Source organism: Dipodomys spectabilis, unplaced genomic scaffold (assembly GCF_019054845.1).
Source record: "Dipodomys spectabilis isolate Male_0828 unplaced genomic scaffold, ASM1905484v1 ptg000419l, whole genome shotgun sequence".
NCBI classification, from domain to species: Eukaryota; Metazoa; Chordata; class Mammalia; order Rodentia; family Heteromyidae; genus Dipodomys; species Dipodomys spectabilis.
This window is the reverse complement of record NW_024871096.1, coordinates 132278-160154: the sequence shown is the minus strand read 5'-3', so window position 1 is coordinate 160154 and position 27877 is coordinate 132278. Positions and strand designations below refer to the sequence as shown.

Below are 27877 nucleotides of genomic sequence, written 5' to 3'. Positions count from 1 at the left end.
AGACCTCAGGCAGAGAAGCAGGAAGACCTGGCAGGAACTGTGGCTGGTAACCTGAGGCAGTCCTGGCCTGGGGGGCAGGGAAGGGAGGAATGGGGGGTGGTGTAAACTCCTGACTGAATCCTCTTCAGAGGGTCGCCAGAGCCAGGAGAGGCTGCTCCCTCACAGCAGAGCTGGGCAGGAAGAACCTTGTCCTGGATGGAAGTCCAGAGGGCACTCAGGAGTGTCTGCTGGTTCCCTTTCTATGGAAGGCTTGGGGAGCCAGCCGGGCTGGTGAGGCCTTGGCCTGCTCCCTCCCTGGGCAGGTCAAGGAGTGTGCCTTCCCCTTTGTCTCCTCCAGTGTGGGTGTCCTGTCCTTGACTCTGCTACCCCTGTGGTCCTGTGGTCCCTGCACAGCTGGCCGACACGTCGGCCGGCCGCCTGGCCGCGCTCCGGGCCATCAGCCTTCGTGGTGTGCCCTTGGACAGAGGTGTTGCATTAGCGAAAATAGTTCTGGGGATTTTATGGGAAATAACTGGTTTTGTTTCCTGAAAATAAACATGTGACGGGTGTGTGCTGGAATGTGAGGGAACAGGACGAGGTGGAGGTGGCTTCCCACCCCCTTAATGGCCTGTTTTCTAAGACTCCTCACATTTTTGTGCATTTACACAGTACATATCAGAGTGGTCAGACAACCACAACATGTGGGCACCGCTCCTCATGAACTGCCATTCTGGGAGTCCAAATACAGGCCCAGCTCAGCTCCTTCGTAATTGACCCAAATGTCAGAGTTCTGGTAAAGTATGAAGCAGGGTCTCCTGTGAGCTCAGCTGTCTGTGAGTGCCAGCAGAGCACACCACGGTTAGTGAGACTCCCCAAGATCACTCCTGTCTTGATGGTTAGACAAACAGGATTGCTGACTTCACTTGACAGCATGTTAGCAAGAGTGCCCTGTATGTCAGAAACGGCTGTATTTTCCTACAGTGTTACCCTGTGTTTCATATTATATCATGAAATAACTCATTTTTATATGGAAAACAAGAGGATTTTTTGTTTAGTTGACATTTTTAAAGTAGATAATAGGTGATTTTTAAGACTTGATAAGTTCTCTCTCCAGAGAAGAGATTTGCCTTTTTGGTGATGTAAATATTTAGTCCTGGATAGACAATTTAAATTGAAAAGCAAAAAAAAGAAAAAGAAAAACAATGAAAGACTTTTTAATGAACTCCTTTCTTTTGGGCAGTGCTGGGGTTTGCATTCAGGACCGTGCCCTTGCTGGGCAGCCACTGTACCATTTGAGTCACATCCTAGCTCCTTTTCACCCTTGCTTTGAATGGAGTCTTACATGTTTGCCCGAGCCTGCTGGGACTTCAATATGCCTGTTTGTACTTCCTGTATATCTGGGATAACAAGCCTGCCCCTCACACCTCACTTTTATGGAATGGGATGGAATCTTTCAAGCTTATTGGCTTGAGCTGGGCATGAGCCATGACCTCCTTGTCTTAGCCTCCTGCATAGCAAGGATTGCAGGTTTGTAGGCGTGAGCTTAATGCCCAGTTGACTGAAATGATTTTGTTACACTGGAGATTTTAGGTTTCAGAAGTAGTCACATTGATATTTTGCTTTTTTAGTTTTATATCTTTCAGTATTTTTGTGAAAAGAAATAAAGTGATCATTGATACAGATAAAACTCTACTCCCCCCACCCCATACTCATTCTTCTTTGACAATTGCTACCAACTTTGGGGCAGATCTTCACCACTCCACCCTCAGACCCGTGTGTCGGGCTGCTCAGTGTGCTACTCTTGTAATGCCTGCTGATAGCTCCACTGTTTGTTTGTCTTGTATATGTTTTGGTATGTTTCTCCCACAATACATTTCTCTCTGAATGCTGCTGGAGTGTCTCCACCCAGCACTGAGCGTCTCCTCGTCATCAGGGTATTTTATCAGCCTGAGCATCACTTCATTTTAAAGTCAAAAGTTAAATTTCCATATTCTAGTTAATTTTTGGCTCTTGATCTATATTAGGGCCTTGTGTTTATTGGCTTGTTTTAAAAACAGATACTGCATAGGCATGAAAAGAGCGTGTTCTTGTGTCTGTTGGCTCAACCTGTCAGCTGTATTTGAAATGTTCAAGTATTCTTGATTTTTTTTAATATACTTGATGTTTTAGTTATGGAGAGAAGTGTATTAACATCTCCCAGCATGCTTTCAGTCAGTCAGTTCCTCTTTCCCAGTGTACTCATTTTTGCTCTGTGCATTTTCTGAAGGCCATGTTATTAGGGTCCAGGATTCCGTGCTTCCTTTTATCACTTAAAACCTATTTCCAGGTAGGTTTTCTTTTCTTTATTGCCTCCTCCCTCCTCATTTTCTAGTGCTGTGAATCTTGCCTCATTGTGTTTTGAATATGATGTTTTTTCCTCCATGTCTCAGTTTTAACTTCTAAAATAGATATTTAAATGTATTCTGTGAACTCTGATATGAGTGTATTTTCTTTCTCTTACAATTACTATCATCATTCATACATTTGATCTTATTTTGTGCTTTTAAAATTTTATATTTCCTTTCTCCTACATTTCTTCTAAAACGAAGTTTACAACTTTGGGGTGGGTGGAGGATGCGAAGGGATGGGAAAGGGAAAAAAGGAGGAGGCTACAGTGCTTGGTAAGAAATGTACTCATTATCTTGTCCATGTAATTGTAACCCCTCTGTACAGTATTTTCACAATAAAAAACGTTTATAATAAAAAATAAAACTATACTGAAACTTAAAAAAATAAAAACATTTCCTCTCTACTGCTTATTGAAGTGGACAAAAATGCTAAATGTACGTGTCCCCTTAGTGGCCTGGCCATTTGTCACGCCTGTGCTCGTTGGTCCTCTTCAGCCCCTGTCTGTCCGTTAGCTGTGCAGGGTGAAGGCCTCTTTCTGAGAGGCGACTTTCTGTGAGCAGGGTCTCTGTTGGTGCTGTGTGTGTGTCCAGCTCATGGTGCAGTGTTTAGCAGATGATCTCAATGTGTATCATTATGTTATGTCACAAGTCACCAGGCCGCTCTAACTTAGGACCAGCTCCTGGGGTGTGCGAAGAAGTGCCACAGTGGCCAGGCCCCTTGCCTAGCAATGGGTATTGCAAGGTTTCTAGGTTTGTGAAGAGGAGGAATTGCGGGTGCGGGCTTTGGAGTGCTGTCTGGCAGAGGGAGGAGTGCAGACTCAGTGTGTGCTAGCTGGTTGTTACTTCTGAACTTACGTAATAAGCCTCTGTTCTTGTTTATAAGCAAGGAGTTGCTTTTAATGTGTATTGAAGTATAAATTCTTAGGAATATCCTTTGTAAATTTTGTCTTAATATATTTTAACTCTGTTTTCCTTTTCGTCGTCTTTATTAGTGTATATTAATTATACCAAAAGGTTTCATTGTGATGTTTTCATATGTGTAAAAATGAGCTTTAGGATAAAAAAAAAAACCCTCTATTACTTTCTTATTTTCCTCTCCCCAAATAGAATGCTGTTAGAGTTCTCATTTTTTTCATACATGTGTGTAAAGTACTTCTAACTTATTTACCCTGCTGCCCATTCCTTCACCCTCCCGCTGGTTCCTTCCCAGTTGTTTTACCATGTCACTCATATTTTGGGGCGGGGAGGTCATCTTTTGGGGGGAGCTAGATTCCCCATATGAGACGGAGCATGAGAGAGATGTATCTAAGTGCAGAGATAGTCGTGTTTTTGGAAACAGAGCCTCGCCCTATATCCCTTTGTAGCCTAGGCTGGCTTCAGACTCTGCATCGGCCTGTCTCAGCTGTCGAAGGCTGATATTGTAGGCACGTACCACCACCCTTGTTTAGACCATCTTGACCTGGAAGAAAGGTCCATCAGTAGGAGCCACATTATTTCACTTCCACGCAGGAGCGTTCAGTGACCACTGGTCTTCCAGAAGGACCTTTGCTTCAGGTGGCCTGCGGGGCCCTCCCCATAGACTCTGCTCAGGGGTCCTGGGGCTTCAGACTTGGACTCCGAGTGTTTAGCAAGGGCATGTTTCATGTGCTATACCATGTATATGGCTTGTTATTTAACAATACATGCTATTGTTCACAGCTTTCTAGTCCTCTGGTTCCCAGGGGTGTTATGTACACAGGAAGCACGCTCAGCCACTGAGGGGTCCAGCTCAGCCCCAGGTGTTCTGGAAGGTCTGTTGAGTTGCATTGCTAATGGTCACATGGCTGAAACATCTTCTCAGATAGGGGTGGCGTATACAGCATCTTGACCTGATACGACCTCAGAGCCGAGTGCCGATGTGGTGGATCTGACTGAAATTGTTGCCTATGAGAGACAGTTTGGGTTGATTTCCCACCTGGCTGCAGCAGTTACATGTAGGGTCAGTGCAGTGCTGCTAAGCCAGCCTCCCTCACGATTGCAGGGCTCGTCATTTACCACGCAGCAGACCCAGGCATACAATCTTTTCCTGACCACGGCCATCGGTGACCCCATCAGACTGTGGGACTTGCGGACCCTGAGGTGAGCCAGCTGCACTCGGCTCTGAGGGAGGGACCCTGACCGGTGTCCCTCACGCCACGGAGCTGGGCTGAATCCACACCATCTGGGGAGATGGACTTGGGCCGGTGGAGGTGCTGGTGGCTGGCATGAGGGGATGGGGCTGCTTGTGCTCAGAGGGCCGGTCACCTGCGTTAGGCTCCCGAGAGGTGTCAGGGCCTCACAGCCTCAGCACCGCGAGGTGGATTCCTGCTGGACATCACATGTACCCCATAGCAGCCCTGGGCCCAGGTACCCTGGGAACAGACGGCCGTGTTTCTCCCTGGCTGCTTTTCCAGCCCCACAGAATCCTGGTTCCCCCATCAGGGGCATTTCTTGAGATACGTTAAAATCAGTCAGTATGTCCCAGATGTGTTTGTGTGTTTATGTCAAACATAAAATCCTGTTTGAGCAAGTATGCATGTACCTTCTGGTAGTTATATGACGGCAGCACTGCATGTACAGATTATATACAACGTACTCAAATTGGTGTGTGTGGGTAGACAAGGATACAGCCAGCCATAGGCCTGCTCTGCGCTTTAGTGTAAGTGGGTCCAGTGGACAAGGTCCCAGTCCCCCACCCCAGCCTGCCTGTCTCAGGCTGTGCTCCTGACCGCTCAGAGACCGCTCTACTGAAGGCTCTGGTTACCCTCCAAAGGAGCTGGAGATTCTCCAACTTTTCAAAGGAAAGTGACCCTGCACTGCACTTGATGAGTACGACCCTTAGTCCTCTGAGCTCTCTTCAGCTATTTACAGTGCACCTCTCAATCCCCACGCATGTGTTAAGCAGGATGTAGCTCGGGGGCAGAGCCTTGCTGGCACGCAGGGCCTCACCGGCCCCCGCCATGCACAGCCTGCTCCGCGTTCATTTCTGTCCTCTGGGTGCTTCTTGTGTCCTTGCAGGTGTGAGCGCTGCTTTGAAGGATGCCCAGATGGAGGCTTCCCCTGCGGCATGGCTTTCAGTCCCTGCGGACGGTTTGTGGCCTGTGGCGCGGAGGACAGACACGTGCGTGTACTTGCAAGTCCTTGCTTTTGGGGATTCCAGATGAGCTCCCCCATAGACTCTTAGCCTTCACGTGCTTGGATAAGAATCCTGCTCACGCGTCACCGCTGGTCAGTGTTCACACAGCAAGGGTATTTTAGAATCGGTAGCAGGTGGACATGAGAGGCTCTGACATGCTTAGTGACGTGAAATAGATAAATCACTCAATGACTCATTTTCTGACCCATTGGTAAATACTTCACAGACACGAGTGTGCACTGCATGGGAACATTGTGTTTCATGCCCTGCTCCGTCTTAGTTACAAGATAATGAGCAGTCCATCAAATGCTACATCACACCTGTGCCTGGGGTCCAGTTGGCCTTAGGGAACCAGTGTCTCTTGGAGTGACATGGTCATGCCAGTGACTGTGTCCCCTCTCCAGCCCGCTAAGGTCACTGAGATCGTCAGGTGTGAGGGTGTGCTCTGGTGTTGAGGTCAGGTGTGAAGGTGTGCTCTCGTGTTGAGGTCAGGTATGAAGGATGACCTCTGGTGTTGAGTTCAGGTGTGAAGGATGACCTCTGGTGTTGAGGTCAGGTGTGAAGGGTGATCTCTGGTGTTGAGTTCAGGTGTGAAGGATGACCTCTCGTGTTGAGGTCAGGTATGAAGGATGACCTCTAGTGTTGAGTTCAGGTGTGAAGGATGACCTCTGGTGTTGAGGTCAGGTGTGAAGGATGATCTCTGGTGTTGAGTTCAGGTGTGAAGGGTGTGCTCTAGAGTTGAGAACAGGTGTGAAAGGTGTGTTCTGATGTTGAGGTCAGGTGTGAAGGTGTGCTCTCGTGTTAAGGTCAGGTGTGAAGGGTGTGCTCTGGTGTTGAGGTCAGGTGTGAAGGGTGTGTTCCGCTGTCGAGTTCGGGTGTGAAGTGTGATCTCTGGTGTTGAGGTCAGGTGTGAAGGGTGTGCTCTGGTGTTGAGAACAAGTGTGAAGGGTGTGTTCTGGTGTTGAGGTCAGGTGTGAAGGGTGTGTTCTTGTGTTGAGTTCAGGTGTGAATGATGTGTTCTGGTTTTGAGGTCAGGTGTGAAGGATGATCTCTGGTGTTGAGGTCAGGTGTGAAGGATGATCTCTGGTGTTGAGGTCAGGTGTGACAGGTGTGCTCTGTTGTTGAGCTTGGGTGTGAAGTGTGATGTCATGTTGAGATGAGGTGTGAAGGGTGTGCTCTGGTGTTTAGGTCAGGCGTGAAGGGTGTGTGCTGGTGTTTAGTTCAGGTGTGAAGTGTGATCTCTGGTGTTTAGTTCAGGAGTGAAGTGTGATCTCTGGTATTGAGGTCAGGTATGAATGGTGTGCTCTGGTATTGAGTTCGGGTGTGAGGTGTGATCTCTGGTATTGAGGTCAGGTGTGAAGGGTGTGTTCTGGTGTTGAGGCCAGGTGTGAAGGATGTGCTCTGATTTTGAATTTGAGTGTGAAGGGTGTGCTCTGGTGTTGATGTCAGGTGTGAAGGGTATGCTCTGGTGTTGAGTTTGGGTGTGAAGTGTAATCTCTGGTGTTGAGGTCAGGTGTGAATGAAGTGCTTTGGTGTTGAGGTGGCTTCCCTGAGCATAGGAGCCCGCTCTGAGCTTTCCCCCCTGCCAGTGGCACTTGGATTACTGGAAAACCTGGAAAAAGTGTGTGGTAGGTTTGGCTGTGTGCTGGCCAATTCATCCCTCAGGTCACATCAGGATGAGTCCTGAGGCAAAGTGAAGGGAGTCTGATGTGCACACACTCACTCATGTGGGGCATGAACTAACTCTATTATGAAGCCTTTAAACTGTCAGCTCTAGAAAGCTGGAAGATCAGCTCCAGCCTGATGCTTTGAAGCAAAGCTATGCATGCATCTCTGCCTCGAGCTGCAGGCTGATGCATGGAAGCACAGGAGGGGCTGCTACTTGTCTTCCCACTCTGTTGGAGAAGATTGGATAAAAAGTTCACTGTTGCCTGTGGTTGTCAGGTGGATGTACTGGCAAGCCCTGCTGTCTGCCCTCTTGTCTCCTAGGCTTACCTGTATGAAATGGGCATAAGCACCTTTTCCCACCGGCTGCCAGGACACTCGGGCACTGTCACCACGGTGGCCTTCAACCCTGCAGCCCCTCAGGTAGGTCTGTGTGGTGTGGATGCGGGCACCGTGGTGGTCCTCTGGTAGGTGGTCTGTATGGTGTGGATGCGGGCACCGTGGTGGTCCTCTGGGAGGTGATCTGTGTGGTGTGGATGCAGGCACCATGGTGGTCCTCTGGGAGGTGATCTGTGTGGTGTGGATGCGGGCACTGTGGTGTCCTCAGGTAGGTGGTCTGTGTGGTGTGGATGCGGGCACTGTGGTGTCCTCTGGGAGGTGGTCTGTGTGGTGTGGATGTGGGCACCGTGGTGTCCTCTGGGAGGTGGTCTGTGTGGTGTGGACACGGGCACCGTGGTGTCCTCTGGGAGGTGGTCTGTGTGGTGTGGACGCGGGCACTGTGGTGTCCTCTGGGAGGTGGTCTGTGTGGTGTGGACACGGGCACCGTGGTGTCCTCTGGGAGGTGGTCTGTGTGGTGTGGACGCGGGCACTGTGGTGTCCTCTGGGAGGTGATCTGTGTGGTGTGGACACGGGCACCGTGGTGTCCTCTGGGAGGTGATCTGTGTGGTGTGGACGCGGGCACCGTGGTGTCCTCTGGGAGGTGATCTGTGTGGTGTGGACGCGGGCACTGTGGTGGTCCTCTGGGAGGTGATCTGTGTGGTGTGGATGTGGGCACCGTGGTGTCCTCTGGGAGGTGGTCTGTGTGGTGTGGATGTGGGCACTGTGGTGGTCCTCTGGTAGGTGGTCTGTATGGTGTGGACACGGGCACCATGGTGGTCCTCTGGGAGGTGGTCTGTGTGGTGTGGACGCGGGCACCGTGGTGTCCTCTGGGAGGTGGTCTGTGTGGTGTGGATGCGGGCACCGTGGTGTCCTCTGGGAGGTGGTCTGTATGGTGTGGATGCGGGCACCGTGGTGTCCTCTGGGAGGTGGTCTGTGTGGTGTGGATGCGGGCACCGTGGTGTCCTCTGGGAGGTGGTCTGTATGGTGTGGATGCGGGCACTGTGGTGGTCCTCTGGGAGGTGATCTGTGTGGTGTGGACACGGGCACTGTGCTGTCCTTAGGGAGGTGGTCTGTGTGGTGTGGACACGGGCACCATGGTGGTCCTCAGGGAGGTGGTCTGTGTGGTGTGGATGCGGGCACCGTGGTGTCCTCTGGGAGGTGGTCTGTGTGGTGTGGATGCGGGCACCATGGTGGTCCTCTGGGAGGTGGTCTGTGTGGTGTGGACACGGGCACCGTGGTGTCCTCTGGGAGGTGATCTGTGTGGTGTGGACGCGGGCACCGTGGTGGTCCTCAGGGAGGTGGTCTGTGTGGTGTGGACACGGGCACCGTGGTGGTCCTCTGGGAGGTGATCTGTGTGGTGTGGACGCGGGCACTGTGGTGGTCCTCTGGGAGGTGGTCTGTGTGGTGTGGACACGGGCACCATGGTGGTCCTCAGGTAGGTGGTCTGTGTGGTGTGGATGCGGGCACCGTGGTGTCCTCTGGGAGGTGGTCTGTGTGGTGTGGATGCGGGCACCATGGTGGTCCTCTGGTAGGTGGTCTGTGTGGTGTGGACACGGGCACCATGGTGTCCTCTGGGAGGTGGTCTGTGTGGTGTGGATGCGGGCACCATGGTGGTCCTCAGGTAGGTGGTCTGTGTGGTGTGGATGCGGGCACTGTGGTGTCCTCTGGGAGGTGATCTGTGTGGTGTGGATGCGGGCACCATGGTGGTCCTCTGGGAGGTGGTCTGTGTGGTGTGGATGCGGGCACCGTGGTGTCCTCTGGTAGGTGGTCTGTGTGGTGTGGATGCGGGCACCATGGTGGTCCTCTGGGAGGTAGGTCTGTGTGGTGTGGATGCGGGCACCGTGGTGGTCCTCTGGTAGGTGGTCTGTGTGGTGTGGACGCGGGCACCATGGTGGTCCTCTGGGAGGTGGGCTGTGTGGTGTGGACACGGGCACCGTGCTGTCCTCTGGGAGGTGGTCTGTGTGGTGTGGACGCGGGCACTGTGGTGGTCCTCAGGTAGCTGGTCTGTGTGGTGTGGATGCAGGCACCGTGGTGGTCCTCTGGGAGGTGGTCTGTGTGGTGTGGACGCGGACACTGTGGTGTCCTCTGGGAGGTGGTCTGTGTGGTGTGGACGCGGGCACTGTGCTGTCCTCAGGGAGGTGGTCTGTGTGGTGTGGACGCGGGCACTGTGGTGGTCCTCTGGGAGGTGGTCTGTGTGGTGTGGACGCGGGCACCATGGTGGTCCTCTGGGAGGTGGGCTGTGTGGTGTGGACACGGGCACCGTGCTGTCCTCTGGGAGGTGGTCTGTGTGGTGTGGACGCGGGCACTGTGGTGGTCCTCTGGAAGGTGGTTTGTGGTGTGGATGCGGGCACCGTGGTGGTCCTCTGGGAGGTGGTCTGTGTGGTGTGGACGCGGGCACCGTGGTGTCCTCTGGAAGGTGGTCTGTGTGGTGTGGACACGGGCACCGTGGTGTCCTCTGGAAGGTGGTTTGTGGTGTGGATGCGGGCACTGTGGTGGTCCTCTGGGAGGTGGTCTGTGTGGTGTGGACGCGGGCACCGTGGTGTCCTCTGGGAGGTGGTCTGTGTGGTGTGGATGCGGGCACCGTGGTGTCCTCTGGGAGGTGGTCTGTGTGGTGTGGATGCGGGCACCGTGGTGTCCTCTGGGAGGTGGTCTGTGTGGTGTGGACACGGGCACCATGGTGGTCCTCTGGAAGGTGGTTTGTGGTGTGGACGCGGGCACCATGGTGTCCTCTGGGAGGTGATCTGTGTGGTGTGGATGCGGGCACCGTGGTGGTCCTCTGGGAGGTGGTTTGTGGTGTGGACGCGGGCACCGTGGTGGTCCTCTGGGAGGTGGTCTGTGTGGTGTGGACGCGGGCACCGTGGTGTCCTCTGGGAGGTGGTCTGTGTGGTGTGGATGCGGGCACCATGGTGTCCTCTGGGAGGTGATGCTGTGCAGGTGCTGGAGCCCTGCTTCTCTCGACAGGATGTCACTGTCAAATATTCTGAACTATTGCTGTGCCTGGGTCCTGAGCTGTGCTTTCCTGTGAGGTAGGGGATGGGTATGCTGGTTCAGGCATCATATCTCTTTATGGCTATCACTGGCCATCACTGGTCAACAGGGAGAGGATTCCTTGGAACACCAATTTTTAATGTGAAGGCCCAAATAAAAGTCTTATTGAGATGGACTAAGAGCAGTGGCATGGTGAGAAGTAACACGTTCAATTGTATCCTACCAAACAACTCAAAACACAACCCTACGCCAGAGCCCAGGCCTGACCCGGCCAACCTCACCGGGTCTGACCGCAGCATAAACTCCTAGCACAGTGTGCACTGATTTCTTCAGGAACAAAGGCATGTTGAACTCTTCATCATCGTTTCCTTTGGCCTTCCCTGATCTTCATAAAGTATGTGGGAAAGACACACATGTGATCCAATGGAACTATTCATTAAAGAAATGAAAGAAACTGACTTAGCGGTAGGGCCAAGGTGCTTAGGCGAGACTATCCTTAAGTCCAATTGCTTTCATCAGAGTTGGTAAAACGTAATTGAGTTACTTCAAATACATGTTAAGAAATGATTGTTTCACATAAAGTAAATTGCATATTTATCTATTATATACCATATGTAATAGGTTATACTAAATATATGTGTTAATATATATTTTTTCTTTTTATGTTAATTTTTTATTGTTATTATAGAAGGTACAGAGGGATTGCAATTTCATGAGTCAGTAATGAGTGCATTTCCTTTCCTAATGTATCTTTTGTTCCCTCACTCTCTCCCAGTCCCTCCCTCCTGTCTCTGCCCATAAATGTCAGTATCCAGTGCTCGCCACTGTTCCACTTTTTCATCCTTTCGCCTTGAGCTCTGTATGCTCCCCTGCACCTCCCAAAGATATACACCTGAATATACATACACTTAGAAGACAGAATCATCAAAAAATAAAAATGAAAGCCATGCGCCAGTGGCTCACGCCTATAATCCTAGCTACTCAGGAGGCTGAGATCTGAGGATTACGGTTCAAAGCCAGCCTGAGCAGAAAAGTCCGCGAGACTCTTATCTCCAATAAACCACGAGAAAAACGGAACTGGCGCTGTGGCTCAAGCGGTGTAGTGAGCTCGCCTTGAGCTGAAGAGCACAAGGACAGTGCCCAGGCCCAGAGTTCAAGCCCCAGGACCGACAAAAAAATTAAAACAAGAGATTTTGTTTTCACATTTTGGAATATATATATATATATATATATATATATATATGAAATATACTTATGAAGCGCCACTTAGGTATTATACCTTTGTGTTTTTCTCAACAGCATTCTCTTTTGGTCTCACTGTGTATATCTAGAATCCTGTATAATTTATTATGTCCCGGTGTCTTTGATGGAGTTGACATTATTGCATGGTGACAAAGAGGTTCCCACTTTCAGTTTTCTGTACATGGATGCCCAGTTTTCCCAACACCAACTATTGAAGAGGCTATTTTTACTCTGTGTGTCTTCGGATCCCTTATCAAATACAGATAACTGTAAGTGTATGGGTTTACTTGTGGGTCTTCTATATGTTCTATTGATCTTTGGGTCTATTTCTGTGCCAATACCAAGCTGTTTCTATTATTATAGCTTTGTAGTAGAGCTGGTATTACTTTTTTTCCCCTAGAATTGCTTTGACTATTCTAAGTCTTTTGTTGGTCTGCATGAATTTTTGTATTATTTTTGTCTTGGTGAAAAATGTCATTGGGATTTTGATGGGGATAACATTGAATTTGTATATAATTTTTGGCAGTTTGGCATTTCCTGGTGTCTTTTTGATTGTTTTCTTCAGATTTTTATAATTTTCACTATAAAGATCTTTTGCATCGTTGGTTAGCTTTTTTCCTAGTTTTTTTTTTTGAGGCTATTGCAAATGGAGTTGAGTATTGACATACAGAAAGGCTACTGATTTTTTTTTAAGGCTACTGATTTTTGTGGGTTAATTTTGTGTCTTTATACTTTGCCAAAGTGGTTGATCAGCTCTAGGAGCATGGGGACAGAGACTTTGGGTCCTTTAGGTATAAAGATCATGTGGTCTGCAAATAGAAGTAGTTTGTTTTTTTCTTTCTCTATGTGGATCCCTTTTAGGTCCTTTTCTTGCCTTATTGCTCTGTCTAGGAATTCCAGGACTATATTCAAGAGGAGTGGAGAAAGTGGGCATCCTTGCCTTGTTCCTGATTTCAGGGGAAATAGTTGAAGTGTTTCCCCATTTCCTTCCTTTTGTCAGCCAGTTCTCTCATTGCTTTAATGGTCCCTTTTGTCCTCCATCTCTTCTTCTTCACTTTCACTGGGGTTTTCCCTGCAGTGTTTTGGCTTTTCAACTTGGGTTATTGTCTTGATTGTTCATGAATTTTGTAATGTTTCATGATGACATATGCATTTGGGTTCAGAGATTGTTGGGGTCATTCAGATTGTATCTTAAGTTCAGTGGTGGTGGAGTGTGATTCACTGGATGGATCTCTGTCAGATTTTGCGTTTGGCAACTTTCAGCTCCAGATGGTGCAAATAGTAGACCGGGTCCTGGTCAGTTTTAAAGCTCCGTGGTATGGGGGTGGTCTGGTGTCCTGGCCTGGGCTTAGGCCCAGTGGTGGGCTCCCATCATGTGGTCCTCAGCCGTCTACTGTTCAGCCTGGATCCCTGCTAGTTGTAGTGAGGAGGTTGTCGAGTCCAGAGGTGCCAGGAGCAGTCTTCAAGGAACAGTGATGCCTACTGAGTAGTGCTCTTAACCCATAACAGGAATCTCTAGATCTGACATAGAATCTAGCAGATAATTCTGTGCCCTTCACTAATTCATTAGATGTCCATTTAGTTTATTTATTGAGTGCCAAGTCAAATTTTACCCCATTTTTCACTCTGAGAGTAAAAATGAGAAATCTTCAAGTATGTGGCCAGAAAGGTGCGTTGGTTTCAGGGGCAGGACAGACCAGTGCCTGGCATAGGCAGCAAGAAGCCAGCAAAGGCACGTTCCTCTTTGGCTTTCCTGTCCAGGCCTCAACTGATGGGATGATGCTCATTGCTGCTTTCCTTCCTTTCTTCCTTCTCTTTCTTCCATCTCCTGCCCTCACTTGATTCCTTTAACTGTTTTTTAAGGGCTGTTACTGTGAGAGCCTTTCTCCTGCTTGCTGTGGCTGACCAGCCCTCCCTGGTAGCTTCTCTGTGGGCCACCAACACTCCGTGGTGCCTGAGGAGCTCATCCCAAGTAGGGTGGGGTTCATGTAGATGGGGAGCTCATCCCGAGTGGGGTGCAGTTCACGTGGATGAGAAGCTCATCCCGAGTGGGGTGCAGTTCATGTGGATGAGTTCATCCCGAGTGGGGTCGGTTCACGTGGATGAGGAGCTTATCCCAAGTGGGGTGCGGTTCATGTGGACATGGACATGGAGTTCATCCCAAGTGGTGTGATGTTTACAAAGTGGTGCTTGTTCCCCTCCACATACTGACCAAGCTCTGTCAATCCCAGTGCACTTGGAATTTCATAGTATGTTCCCACTTACTTGGTTTTCCTTTAGAGACTCTGAAGCACTGTATATGATTTATATTTACATATGTCCACATTAGCACAATTTAGATGACCTATGAAAGTGAGAGGGCTTTGGGCAGCCTCTGACCTTGTGACCAGTCCTCCACTGACTGGGCAGAAACTTTTGGTGTCCAACAGCACTGACTGCAAATGACTATGTGGCTGGTTGGCACAGCCTGGCATCTGTGTGGTGCTAGCTTTATTCTCTAGGCATCCATGTGACACTAGGTCTATTCTCTGGGCGTCCACGTGATTCTAGTTCTATTCTCTGGGCATCCACTTGATGCTAACTCTATTCTCTGGGCATCCACTTGACACTAGCTCTTCTTTCAGAAACATGATAAACACTGAGACTTTTGTGATTGTATGTACAGATGTTTTTGAAGACATTTCTAAAAAGACCAACTTTTAGGTTAGTAGCAAAATTGTGAGGAAGGTGCAGATTCTCAGGTGCCCCTTCCCCTGAACTCCCACCAGAGGGCACAAGTGATCCAGTTATTGAACACCCATGCACGTGTGCACGCACGCACACACACACACACACACACGCGCGCGCGTGCACACACGGCTTCCTGCATGGTTTACATTAGATCTCAGCTCAGTGTTGATATCCTGTGAGTTTCTGTACTGTCTGTGCTGCTGCTGTGTTGTCTATAGAGTTTTTTGCTACCTTGCTACAGCACTTTTGATCTCCAGCAGTAATTTCTGTCTGTCCACCCCCCCCCCCCCTTAGATCCTTTTACTGTGTTAATCACAGGCATTTTAAATTCTACATCTTGTAATTCCACATTTCTGCCATGTCTGAATCAGTACTGATGCTGGCTGTGCTTCTTCAAACTATTTATTGTTGTTGTTATTTTGCCTTGTAGTTTGCTTGTGTTATTTTTGTTGGAATTCAGTTATATCTGATTGTGGGGTGCTGGTTGGGGGACATTGGCATCCCTCCGGGAGTTTGGGCAGCAGCTGTGGCACAGGCCAGTTGGTGTGGGGTATTTCTTTCTCTGGTCCGTTGAGCTCTGATCTACTCTACATAGAGGGACTCTGGTCAGCTAGTTTTCCCTGGGGACAGCCTTGCTTTGGAGAGCAGACACAGAGCCATGCTCTAGAACTTCCCCTTCCCTCCCTGTGCCAGAGGCCAGACAGGGTAAGTCTCACAGCTCTGTGTGCCCACAGCCTTCCAACCTGGGGCTTCAGTTCTCAGACTTGTTCACACTGAGCTGCAGGGATTTATCAGTGACAGCTCAGTTTTACCTGTCTCCGCTCTGGCAGCTAGGGCTTGCATCTGCTGGCCTGTCTCTAGGCCTGGGGAGCTGTTTGCCCCAAGCCCCCTTCATGGAACCAGAATGAGGTACTGATTTCCAGGTTGCTCGGTGTTTGTCAGAAGAGAGGGTGACTTCTGTGCTCCTATATGTGGAATCAGACTTGTTTTTCTGCTACATTGCTCAGGGTGTGTGTGTGCGTGTGCATGTGCGTGTGTGTGTATTCCCCTTAATTCTGCACCTCTCTTCATTTGTCTACCCACTCATGGTTCTTTTCTCTTCGTTTTATTAATGTGTATTAATTGCATAAGGGTTCACTGTGGTATTACCACACATGCACATAATGTACTTAGATTAAATTTGCCACCTCTATTATTATTCTGTGTCCTCCTCTCCCACTTATTCTAATTTTTAAATTTTTTTATAATTGATTTTTTGAATTATTTTTGAGTAGTTTAACAAAGGGGTTTCAATTCAGCTTATCTCTCTTTAAAAACAGTTTTAATGTTTATAAAAGATGGATTCTCTTTTCACAAACATGTATGAGCCACTTCAGTCATACACAACTTTCACCCTCCTGTTCATCCTCACCCCCCAGGGCCCCATTTTACACATGTGACATGTCTATAGATCCCACACATATAGTGTCTCCTGGCTTATTTCACTTAATATGACAATTTCCAGTTCTACCCATTTTTTGGTAAATGACATAATTTCACTATTTTTATTGAACACTTCATTGTATATATATGTACCATATATTCTTTATCCATTAATCAGCTTATGAATTTCTGGGCTGATCCTATAGTTTGACTGTTATGAGTAGTGCTGCTGTAAGATGTATACTGCAGGTATTTCTGGTCTGATTTACATTTCTCTACAAAGAAAACTATCAAACTGAAGAAGACTACACAGAAAGACCCACAGACTACACAGTGCTCATGGATGAACACAATCAGCATGGTGTGGCCAGCCACACCACCTAAGCAACCCCGAGCTTTGAGGTGATCCCCACAGATGCAAGAGCCACTTTTCATAGGATTGAAAAAAATGATCCTAAAATCCATATGAAAGCAAAAGCAATCTCCAGCACAACACTGGAGGTGTCGATATGATCACTACATCGCTACAGAGCCATAACCACCAAAAGAGCATAAAGACTGATGGAATAGAAACCCAGGCCACAAAGGTACATGCATCTAACTTTGACCCAGGTGCCCCAAACATACCTTGGAGAAAAGACACAATCTCTTGAACAAATAGTATTGAGGACAATGGATACCACATGCAGAAGAGTGGAAATAGCCCTCCATTTCTCACCCTGTACAAAAATCCATGCAAAATGATCAAAGGTCTCAAGGCCTAAAGCTTTGAAAGTACTAGAGGAAAATAAGGAAGGTGTTTGAAGATACACAGGTAACAATTTCATATGCAGGAATCTTCAATGCTCAGAAGAAAAGCAAGAATTGACAGATGGGATTGTACCAAAAAGCTTCTTTACAGTAGAGGAAACACTCACTAGAGTCACAAGACAACCCACAGATTGGGAGGAAATCTTGGCTAGCTATTTATTGTTCAAAGATTCAAATCTAGGGTACATAAATAGCTCCAAAAATTAAACACCAAAACAAAGTTTAAGAAATAATAATTGGCAAGATTGTTGTGTGATGGAATCTGCACTGTCATGCTCTGTCTCAGCCAAGACATTAATGGGCCCTCTGTCCAGTGAGCCCACTGTGGCCAGACTCACTGCCAGTCACTCGGGAGCAGCTGTCCTAGCTCCCGGCTGCTCGGTGGTGGTGCCCGGGACTTGGGTCAACTCACTCTTTTTTGCTTGGAAATGGGCCTGAAGATGGGGCAGAGAATCTGGAGAAAAGGTGGAAGTCCTTAACTAAGGAAACAGGAAAGAAAGAAAAAATAACATGCTGACATCGCTGACCTCTGTGCCAAGAACAGATTCTGTATCCATCAGATTCTAAAGGAACATGAAATTGGGCCGCTTGGCTGTTGCACTTGAAATTGCAAAAAAAAAAAAAAAAAAAGTCATAGCGAAGTGCGTGGTTAAAATGGAAAAGGCCCTCAATGACCGGGCCTCCGGCACCCAGGAGACCGAGGGCCCTGCGGTGCGGCCCAGGGGCCTAATGCACGAAGCAGCGCTCAGGGTAGTGCCAGCCAGGAAGCTCGGTGCGGAGCGCGTGCACAGGGTCTGTGCGTGGCTGCTCTACGGTCCGCGAGCCTCCGGACAGGCGCCGCCGCCGCACGCCGTAGCTACCTGCCCGCCTAGCTCCACACCCGCCTCTGTGCCTAACGGTGCGGCCGACAGACGGCCATGCCCACGGGGTCTGCTGCAGGCTGCGCGCGGCCCGGGCCGGGGGCCGGGGCCGGGTGCTGGGCGGGGCGCCGGGCGCCGGTCGGGGGCGGGGGTCGGGTACGGGGCCGGGCGCGGGGCGGGGGTCGGGGCCGGGGCCGGGAGGGGGGGTCAGGGCCGGGTGCGGGGCCGGGGCCGGGTGCGGGGCGGGGGTCGGGGCCGGGCGCTGGGCGGGGCGCCGGGCGGGGGTCGGGGGTCGGGTGCGGGGCCGGGTGCTGGGCGGGGGTCGGGTGCGGGGCCGGGGCCGGGTGCTGGGCCGGGTGCGGGTCGGGGGGCGGGGGTCGGGGCCGGGTGCTGGGCGGGGGTCGGGGGCCGGGCGCGGGGCGGGGGTCGGGTGCGGGGCCGGGTGATGGGCGGGGCGGCGCACAGTCGGCCTGCCGCCCTGTCCCGAGTTATACCTCAGAACTGGGAGCAGTGCAGCCCCCAAGGGGCCGAGATCGGCCTCTCCGACCGCTGCGGGCCTCTCCACCTCTCCGTCCTCTTCGCCTCCTCGCTCCCCGCCGGCCTCTCGGCTCTCGGCTCTCCGCCGGCCTCTCTGACCTCTGCAGGCCTCTCCGATGGCCGGCCTCTCCACTCTCCGCCTCCCTACAGGCCTCGCGCCCTGTCTCCCCTCCGGCCTGGTGAGAGCCCGGGCACGGCTCCCCTTGCCGCTTTTCTCCCCTCTCTCCTCCTCCCCGGAAGCCCCTCCTCCCAATATCCGGTGGCTTGCCCGCCAACCCCCCCCCTTTGACGCCCCGCCCCCAGTGGCCTGGCGCGCGTCCGCTGACGTCAGCGTGGGGTGGGGCCTCCCGCGTCTCCCAGGGCGGCCTGCCCCGCCGGCCGTGGCCTTGTCCCCTCGCAGGGCCGCTACCCGGAGGCCTGGGCGCCCAGCCTCCCTTTCCCGAGGCCGCGGGGAGCCCAGGTACGCGGGGACAAAGCGGGGACTCTGGCGCCCAGGGGACGCTCCGTGCGCGGGGCGGGGCTCGGCTGCTGCCACGGGAAAGCCACATGCAGCCAAGGGGCGGCGCCGCTCTGACGCGTGAGGCGAGGCGCGCAGCGTGAGGCGAGGCGGGCGCCGCTGAGGCGCGAGGCGCCGCTCTGACGCGCGTGGCGTGAGGCGAGGCGCGTGGCGTGAGGCGAGGCGGGCGCCGCTGAGGCGAGGCGCCGCTCTGACGCGCGTGGCGTGAGGCGAGACGGGCGCCGCTGTGACGCGTGGTGGCGTGAGTGTGAGGCACGTGGCGTGAGGCGAGGCGGGCGCCGCTGTGACGCGCGTAACGTGTGGCGTGAGGCGAGGCGGGCGCCGCTGTGACGCGCGTAACGTGTGGCGTGAGGCGAGGCGGGCGCCGCTGTGACGCGCGTAACGTGTGGCGTGAGGCGAGGCGGGCGCCGCTGTGACGCGCGTGACGTGTGGCGTGAGGCGAGGCGGGCGCCCCTGTGACGCGCGTGACGTGTGGCGTGAGGCGAGGCGGGCGCCGCTGTGACGCGTGTGACGTGTGGCGAGGCGGGCGCCGCTCTGATGCGTGTGACGTGACGCGCGTGGCGTGAGGCGGGCGCCGCCATCCACCAGCTCCCGCCACGGTCAGGAGGCGCCTGGGGCAATGCGAGGACTGAGGACGAGTCTGAGGCCGCGCCCGAGCCAGAGACGACTACGCCGGGTGGGCCAGTTACCCTGTGGGCCCCCACCCCCCGGGCCTCCCCCCACACCCCGCGCCTCCCCCCCCCCCCCCACCCCGGGCCTCCCCCCCACCCTGCGCCTCCCCCCCCACCCCGGGCCTCCCCACCACCCCACCCCGCGCCTCCCCCCCCACCCCGCGCCTCCCCCCCACCCTGCGCCTCCCCCCCACCCCACCCCGCGCCTCCCCCCCACCCCACCCCGGGCCTCCCCCCCACCCCGCGCCTCCCCCCCACCCCGCGCCTCCCCCCCACCCCGCGCCTCCCCCCACACCCCGCGCCTCCCCCCACCCCGGGCCTCCCCCCCACCCTGCGCCTCCCCCCCCACCCCGCGCCTCCCCACCACCCCGGGCCTCCCCCCCACCCCGCGCCTCCCCCCCACCCCGCGCCTCCCCCCCACCCCACCCCGCGCCTCCCCCCCACCCCACCCCGCGCCTCCCCCCCACCCCACCCCGCGCCTCCCCCACCCCGCGCCTCCCCCCACCCCACCCCGCGCCTCCCCCCCCACCCCACCCCGCGCCTCCCCCACACACCCCGCGCCTCCCCCCACCCCACCCCGCGCCTCCCCCCCACCCCACCCCGCGCCTCCCCCCCACCCCACCCCGCGCCTCCCCCCACCCCACCCCGCGCCTCCCCCCACCCCACCCCGCGCCTCCCCCCACCCCACCCCGCGCCTCCCCCCCACCCCACCCCGCGCCTCCCCCCCACCCCACCCCGCGCCTCCCCCACCCCACCCCGCGCCTCCCCCCCACCCCACCCCGCGCCTCCCCCCACCCCGGGCCTCCCCCCCACCCCGCGCCTCCCCCACACACCCCGCGCCTCCCCCCACCCCCACCCCGCGCCTCCCCCCCACCCCACCCCGCGCCTCCCCCCCACCCCACCCCGCGCCTCCCCCCACCCCACCCCGCGCCTCCCCCCACCCCACCCCGCGCCTCCCCCCACCCCACCCCGCGCCTCCCCCCCACCCCACCCCGCGCCTCCCCCACCCCACCCCGCGCCTCCCCCCCACCCCACCCCGCGCCTCCCCCCACCCCGGGCCTCCCCCCCACCCCGCGCCTCCCCCACACACCCCGCGCCTCCCCCCACCCCACCCCGCGCCTCCCCCCACCCCACCCCGCGCCTCCCCCCACCCCACCCCGCGCCTCCCCCCCACCCCACCCCGCGCCTCCCCCCACCCCACCCCGCGCCTCCCCCACCCCACCCCGCGCCTCCCCCCACCCACCCCGCGCCTCCCCCACCCCACCCCGCGCCTCCCCCCACCCACCCCGCGCCTCCCCCACCCCACCCCGCGCCTCCCCCCCACACCCCGCGCCTCCCCCCCACCCCACCCCGCGCCTCCCCCCACCCCGCGCCTCCCCCACCCCACCCCGCGCCTCCCCCCACCCACCCCGCGCCTCCCCCACACACCCCGCGCCTCCCCCCACCCCACCCCACCCCGCGCCTCCCCCACACACCCCGCGCCTCCCCCACCCCACCCCGCGCCTCCCCCACCCCACCCCGCGCCTCCCCCACACACCCCGCGCCTCCCCCACCCCGCTTCCCCACACCCCAGGCCTTCCCCCACCCTGCGTCTCCCACCCCCCTTTCCCCCCCACACACCCTAGGCCTTTCCTCACCCCGCACCTCCCACACCCCGGGCCTCCCCCCCACCCTGCGTCTCCACCCCCCCCCCCCCCGTGTCTCCACCCCCGCACCCCCGGCCTCCCCTTCTCTCTAGCGCCCCCCGTGTCTCCACCCCCCCCCCCGCGTCTCCACCCCCGAACCCCCGGCCTCCCCTTCCCTCCAGTGCTTCCCCTCCCCCCGTGTCTCCCTCCTCCTCTCTCTCACCCTCCCACTCCCCTCTCATCCCCGCCTCACTCTTCAACCCAAGCAACCTAGTGGATGCAGCTTTAGACCCTCGCTGCCCTCTTCCACGTCAGACACGACTGAAGGTTGACAGAAGGAAAGCCAAGCCACCCATCTCAGGCCATTTATGTTTTACAGAATTCTTTTCAGTTCGGTGGTGTGTGACGGTTAAGCCTGCTTGTTAATGTGTGCCTATTGCGGAGTTTCTCGAGAGGGTACTCCAAGGGCGAAGGTGGTGGCAGCCTGTCCCCGTTGCTGGGGAGCATGGCTGCAGGCAAGGGGAGGACGGAGAAAGCCCGCTGGCAGAGGCATCCCCCCCCACTCCCCCCCCACACACACCAGGTGAATGCCCCCTTTACCCTGTCCGCTCCCACTAACGAAAACCCTTGGTACCACAGATCTTTTCTCCCTTAGGCAACAAAAACTTGACTAGCACAAAAGGTTGTTTATGTTGCAGTGTAATGAGCTTAAGTGAATTCATAAGTAATTTTTAATTGTGTTTTGTTGTTTACATTGCTGATAATTGCTGGTAGATAATGACTCAAACAGGTAAAACTCGTTGGAATCTTTGGTCATTTTTAAAAGCATGAAGGTTATCAGACCAAAGATTGTAGGCACTAAGTTTGGCCTTAAACCATTCCCTATTCTTACCTCAGTAGACACTTTTCTTGGTTGCTTCTTTTTTAGGTTTATTGGCATGAAAGTCTTCATTGCATTGTTAATAATTCGGTGTTTATTGTAATGAAGTTTTGATGTCAACTAGAACCTACATTAAAGTTAAAGGCATGGTGATGTATGCTGCTGTGGAGGAGACAGGACATCAAGAGTTGGCTACGCAAAGTAGTTAAGACCCTGTCTCAGAAATGTGGTGTGTGGGAGGCCTGGGGGTTGGTTCCCCCGTGCGCAGAGAAGGCTTAAAATACGAAAAGTAATACACACAAGTGTAATGGTTTGCCTGGATAGAAGGAGGATTATTTCATAGCCCTATTGGTTACTTCATAGGGTTCCTGTCCACTTAACTCTCTCTCTCACCATGTTTTTCTCCCGCCTTGTGTCCTGGTCACTGTTGCCCTGCTAGGATACACATCACATCCCTGTCTGCTTTCTCTGCTGAGTTTCATTTCTGTCTATGTATGCAGAGCCAGACAAAAACCCCAGTGGGCCTCGTGCCAGCCCACCTTCCACCTGCAGGGCAGCAGCCTGCCGAGGGTGGGATCGGAGCACACCCTTGTCCCCCAGCCCCACTCGCTTCTCCACTTTCAGTTTTCTTCTCCGCTCAGTTCTATTTCACACCAAGTTTTCCACTTTGGAACTTTGCCCGTGCTCTGTTCATAATTTTGACTGGAATGAGTTCTCAGAGATGCCTCTTGTGATGACATCCTGTCTTTCAGACCTCAGCTCACAAAGCTTATCCTCCCAGACTGTCTCTAACTAGTTTATATTCCTCATGATTGTCTATGGTGGTTTTGTCTGTCCATTTCTTCATGAGCTTTTGTTCCCAGCAGCATACATGTAACCATGAGCTTGGAAGTCACTTACCTTGTCAGTTGCCAGGGGAGTGCTGCCCTGTAACTCACTGGTCTCCCAGTCACCAGGGTACCAGTGCCGCTTGAGGAAAAAGAAGCCAGGACGCCCAGATTTACCTCCTGATGTGGTGACAAGGAGCATCCTGGGAGGCAGACTCCTAGCATTTGCTGTGAGCAGAGCCTTTATCTCTGTGATGCTCTGAGCAGGCTGTTTCTGCACAAAGATTACACAGTAAATAAATACAACCTATGGATGTATCCAACGAGCTCCACAGCCGTCAGAGGTGTGGATCCATCCATGTGTGGCGTGCAGCTGTCTGAGCTGTATGGTGGAGATGTTTGGTCACATAGCTTCCTCACCTAAAGGTGTACTGGTCTTTTATTTCCCCCTGGGAAGGAGGACCTTCACCAAACATATTCCTGAAACCTAACCCTGATCAAAACCTCTGACTACTGGGGGCTGGGAACGTGGCTCAGTGGTAGATTGCTTGCCTTGCATGCATGAGGCCCTGGGTTCGATTCCTCAGCCCCACATAAGCAAAAAAGAAAAAAGCCAGAAGTGGCGCTGTGGCTCAAGTGGTAGAGCGCTAGCCTTGAGCTGAAGAGCTGAGGGACAGCGCCCAGGCCCAGAGTTCAGGCCTCACGACCGGACCCAAAAATAAAAAAATAAACAAAACCTCTGACTACTGGATCATTGTTGAGTCAAGTCCTTAGAGCCAAGAATAATGCTTGTTGTAAAAAGCATTGGAGGGCTAGGAATGTGGCTTAGTGGTAGAGAGCTTGCCTAGTATGCATTAAGCCTGGGTTCAATTCCTCAGTACCACATGCACAGAAAAAGCCAGAGGTGGTGCTATGGCCAGACAGTAGAGTGCTAGCCTTGAGCAAAAGAAGCTCAGGGACAGAGCCCAGGCGCTGAGTCAAGTCCTAGAACTGGCAAAAAAAAAAGCATTTGATAAGTACTTTTTTGTGTGAATGAGCTTGACCATGTATGTATGAGGGAGGGTTAGCAGAATCATCCATTACAGGGCATATGTCTTCATCTTGAAGAAATCCACACCAGGTTAAGCCCTGATTCATTATCTCTACACTTTTTAACAGATTCAGATGACTGCAGATATCTGTATTTATCTTGACAGCAGTTAGAATCCAGGTTCACAAAAATAACTGACATAGTGTGGAAAATGCAGCTTTGCAAGTATTTAGTGGTGTGTTTTCAGCCCTTAGAGTGATAGACAAGGCCTGAGTCACACATGAGTCAGGAAGGGGCGTGTGTGTGTGTGTGTGTGTGTGTGTGTGTGCGCGCACACGTGCGTGCATGCATGCATGCATGTAGGGGTACTATGTGTGATTGTGTTGAGCAACTTGCATGTGGATGTGGCTCTTATGTTGTGATTTCCAAAGGTTAATTCCCCTCCCAGGGAACAGTTTCCAACAGTTAGCCCCTCTGAGGGCAGAGTAAAAGGGGCAAGTCATGAAGTTAGATGCACAAGTCTCCTTATGTGAATGATGAGCCCAGAGCTTCATTGTTACTCCCTTTGAGTCTGTTCTGTTATTAGCACGTCATGATAACTTACTGTTGAATCTGGCAGGCATGCTGGAGACATATGGATGGGCTTCAGAAAAGTGATCCCTCTGTCTGCTCTTAATTCTTTAACTTAGGGAATGTGGAGAGGCAGTGCTGGAGACAGAGCTGGACAGGGAATCCATGGGGGCATTTCCTGTCCAGCTTTGTGCAGCCTCACTTCCGTCAGAAGTCTGTAGAACACAACTGTTTTTTGACACCTCTGTTGGGCTGTGTCCCCATTTTCCTTCCTCCCAGGCTTTGCAGGACACTGGGTACCCCCAGGTGCGGGTGGTCATGGTCCTGCAGACAGACCGTGTCAAAGTTGTGCAGAGTTGGGCATAGCAGGGATGGCTGGTCAAGACTATTGAGTCCGTCTGGGCCCCGCGTGGCCTCCTGTCCCAGGGCAAGGTGAACTCCTGGAAAGTTTATTGCTTTTTAATTTTGCCTTTGATTTCCATGATTTAGTGTACATTTAAAAATAGAAAATGATTTCTGATAGAGGGATTATTTCCCTCGCTGCTGAACTTAAGGAGAATTCTCTGTAAGGGACTGGGTGCAAAACAAAGCATGTAAGAATCGCTAACCACAGGTGCCAAGGTGTTGGAGATGCCAAGTTGTTAAATGTAGGCCTGGAGGCAGGCACTTCTTGTGTCAGTTTGAAGTGGACAATGTGTCAAGGGTAGAAGAAGCTCATCCACGCTGGCAGAGGCAGAGGTCACCCACTGGAGATGCGCGACGAGGTGGCAGTGTGTGTGCCCAGGCTCCCATGGGTCTGTGCACTGGGGGCAGGGCTGCCAGAAGAAGGTCCTGTGATTCACTCCTGAGCAGAACTTTGTCTGCCAGTTTCTTTACACAGCATCAGAATCTTCTGTTGACACTGAGCTGGGACTGCCCCCTTGCAGGGAGCAGTGAGTGTGTGTGTGTGTGCACCTCTGTGACAGGCACCTACAAGTCCAGCCGCGTCAGTTTGACAGTTCTTGTAGCATTTGAGCGCAGGCCACGGAAGATGGTTTGCATTATGTTTAATGGCTGTTGACCTCACGCTGGCGAGCGGAGCATATTTGTTCCTGATGGTCTGGCAGGGCCTTGGGTCTGTGAGCTCTCACCGCACAGCCCAGCACCAAGCGCTGCCGTCACACTGCAAGAATGTGACAGCTGGACCGCGATGTTAGTTCTGCTTCATTTCTTTGTCAATGATTTATAAGCCCAACTTGAAAATGTATCTTAGGGTTACACATGGGTTCTGTCACTGCAGCACTAATGAGGCTCTTGATCAGGAAAAGGTGCCAGGAGTTGGTTCAGAGAAGAGTGTAGGACAGAGCAGAAATACCGGAGGTCGAGGAAAACACACAGAGCAACAAAACCCCCTACCTATGAACCCAACTGTCTGTGTAAGAGTTCTAGTGACTCACTGAAAGACATGAAACGTGAGTTAAAAAGTAGAAGCCACTCAGAATGAAAAAGGACAAGAAATATTCTTCGTGGATCTGTAAACAACAGACCGTTTTTTTTGTTTGTGCAAGTTTAGGCTGCAGATACAGAAAATTGTGAGACTATAGTATGTTAACTTCAGAAATAGTATTTCTAAGTGTTCTTAAGAATTTTTTAAAATCACATATATTATTTTATAAAGTGAAAACATAAAGGTACAACACAAAGCAAACAAACGAAAAAGGAGGAGGGCCTTGATTGCTGACTCCCACCATGAGGTACCCACTATGAGATGCCACCAGGGGCCTGTGCATGGGTGGAAGCACGCATGTTCATCCCACAAGCATGAGTCCATACGCGCAATAGCATGCACACACCCAGAGAAAAGATGCTACTTCAAATAAGCAGTATTTGCAGTAGTAAGTGATTCTCTCACCAGACATGTGTTCATCCCACATGCACACACAAGATGAGATCTTGGTTGACTACCTATAGCAACATTGCTGTTTCTGTGTGTGTATGTGTATATGCCGGTGTGTTGGTTCAACTCCACTTTCAGCTTCTTTTGGTAGTTACTTGGAAATAATATCTCAGGATTTTCCTGCCCAGACTGGCTTGAACAACAATCTTTAGATCTCAGCCTCTTGATTAGCTAGGATTGTGGGTGTGAGCCACTGGCACCTGGCAGTACTACTGGTTTTGTGTCAGTTGTATGTATTGCAACTCCCTTGAAGTTCCTTATTTTTTCTGAGAGGCTTTTGTGTATATGCATGGAGTATTTGGGGGTTTCCGCTTAATTTAATTTGAGAATGTTTGCTGGTATCATATAGATAGAAAATAAATCTTGTACATTGATCTTACTGATCTGACTTATTTATTAGCTATAATACTTTCATTCTTACTAATTATATATATTCTACAACTTACAGATGTATTCTCATATATTCTTACATATGAAGGAATTAGAAAATTTCTATATTTTAGATAATAGAATATGCAACATATATTCTATGTATAATTATACATATTCTCTATGTATTCTCTCTCTGTATGTAAACGTACATATATATTCTGTCTGAAAATAGAGATCAGTTTTACTTCTCCCTTTCCATTCAAGGTGAGTTTTATTTCTTGAGTCATACCATCAGCCTTACTTTTGTTAGTTACTTTGGAGATGATGGAGTCTGGTGAACTTTTCTGCCTGGGTTAGCGAGAACCATGGCCCTCCAGATCTCAGCGTCCTGAGTAGTCAGGATCCTAGGTGGGAGCCACCGGCCCTGACCACTGCTCTCTTTAATGATGAAAAGGGGTTCCGTGTTGTCAAGTGTTTGTCCTCATCTAAGAGAACAGATCATGTGTCTTTGTGCTATATTCATTTATGGAGGGGCAGTACACAACTTGCCTTTCCGAATTCCTGACAACCCTCCCTGGTGCTGGTGTGCGGATCTTCCTGTGTGTTGCTACCTTCAGCTTTCCTTGTAAGGACCCTGGTTCTGTGGCTTCCTGTGAGTGATTTGCAATCACTTGGCATTTGTATCCAGGTAATAACACTAGCCTCATCAACTGAGCTACAAGTTATTCTCCATTTTCTTTTTCTTAGAAGATAATGAGAATGATTATTTGAAATTATTCCTTCTATATTTGTTAGAATTTATAAGTGAATATATAAATCTGGACCTTAGTTTTGTTTTGTTGTATTTTTAAAAATTTTCTAACTATATACCCTTACTTGGTAAGTATCTGTTTCTTCTTGAGACAGTTTTGGCAGCGTGTGTGTGTGTGTGTGTGTGTGTGTGTGTGTGTGTGTGTGTGTGTGTGTGTGTGTGTGTGTGTGTGTGTTGATAGGGATTGTTCTATTTTATCTAGATTAATCGTATAACTTTATCATCATTTGTTTCTGCTGTCTCATCTTTCATTCTTGTTTTTTTCATAAAATGAAATTTATTACATTTTAAGAAACATTTAAAATTTTAAACATTTTGAGTTTATTGCAGTTTAATAAACATTTTAAATAATGATATTATCATTGATCATCATCCTCTTGATAATCCACTAGACAGTAGATTTTTAATTTTTTAAACTAGTTGTACAAAGGAGTAGGTAGTTGTAAAAACGAGTTTATGAATAGTGTCACCCCTCCACATTTTGCC

The 27877-nt window shown here is 52.0% G+C and overlaps 1 protein-coding gene across 1 annotated transcript in view; it reads left to right on the top strand.

Annotated features, from left to right (window-relative positions):
• Wdr27 (WD repeat domain 27) overlaps positions 1-27877 on the top strand; it is a 120775-nt gene that overhangs the window by 67124 nt on the left and 25774 nt on the right. Inside the window, exons 23-25 of the mRNA XM_042667750.1 lie at positions 4387-4484; positions 5403-5505; positions 7510-7608. Coding sequence (XP_042523684.1) covers positions 4387-4484; positions 5403-5505; positions 7510-7608 — 300 coding nt within the window. The remainder of the gene's footprint in view (positions 1-4386; positions 4485-5402; positions 5506-7509; positions 7609-27877) is intronic.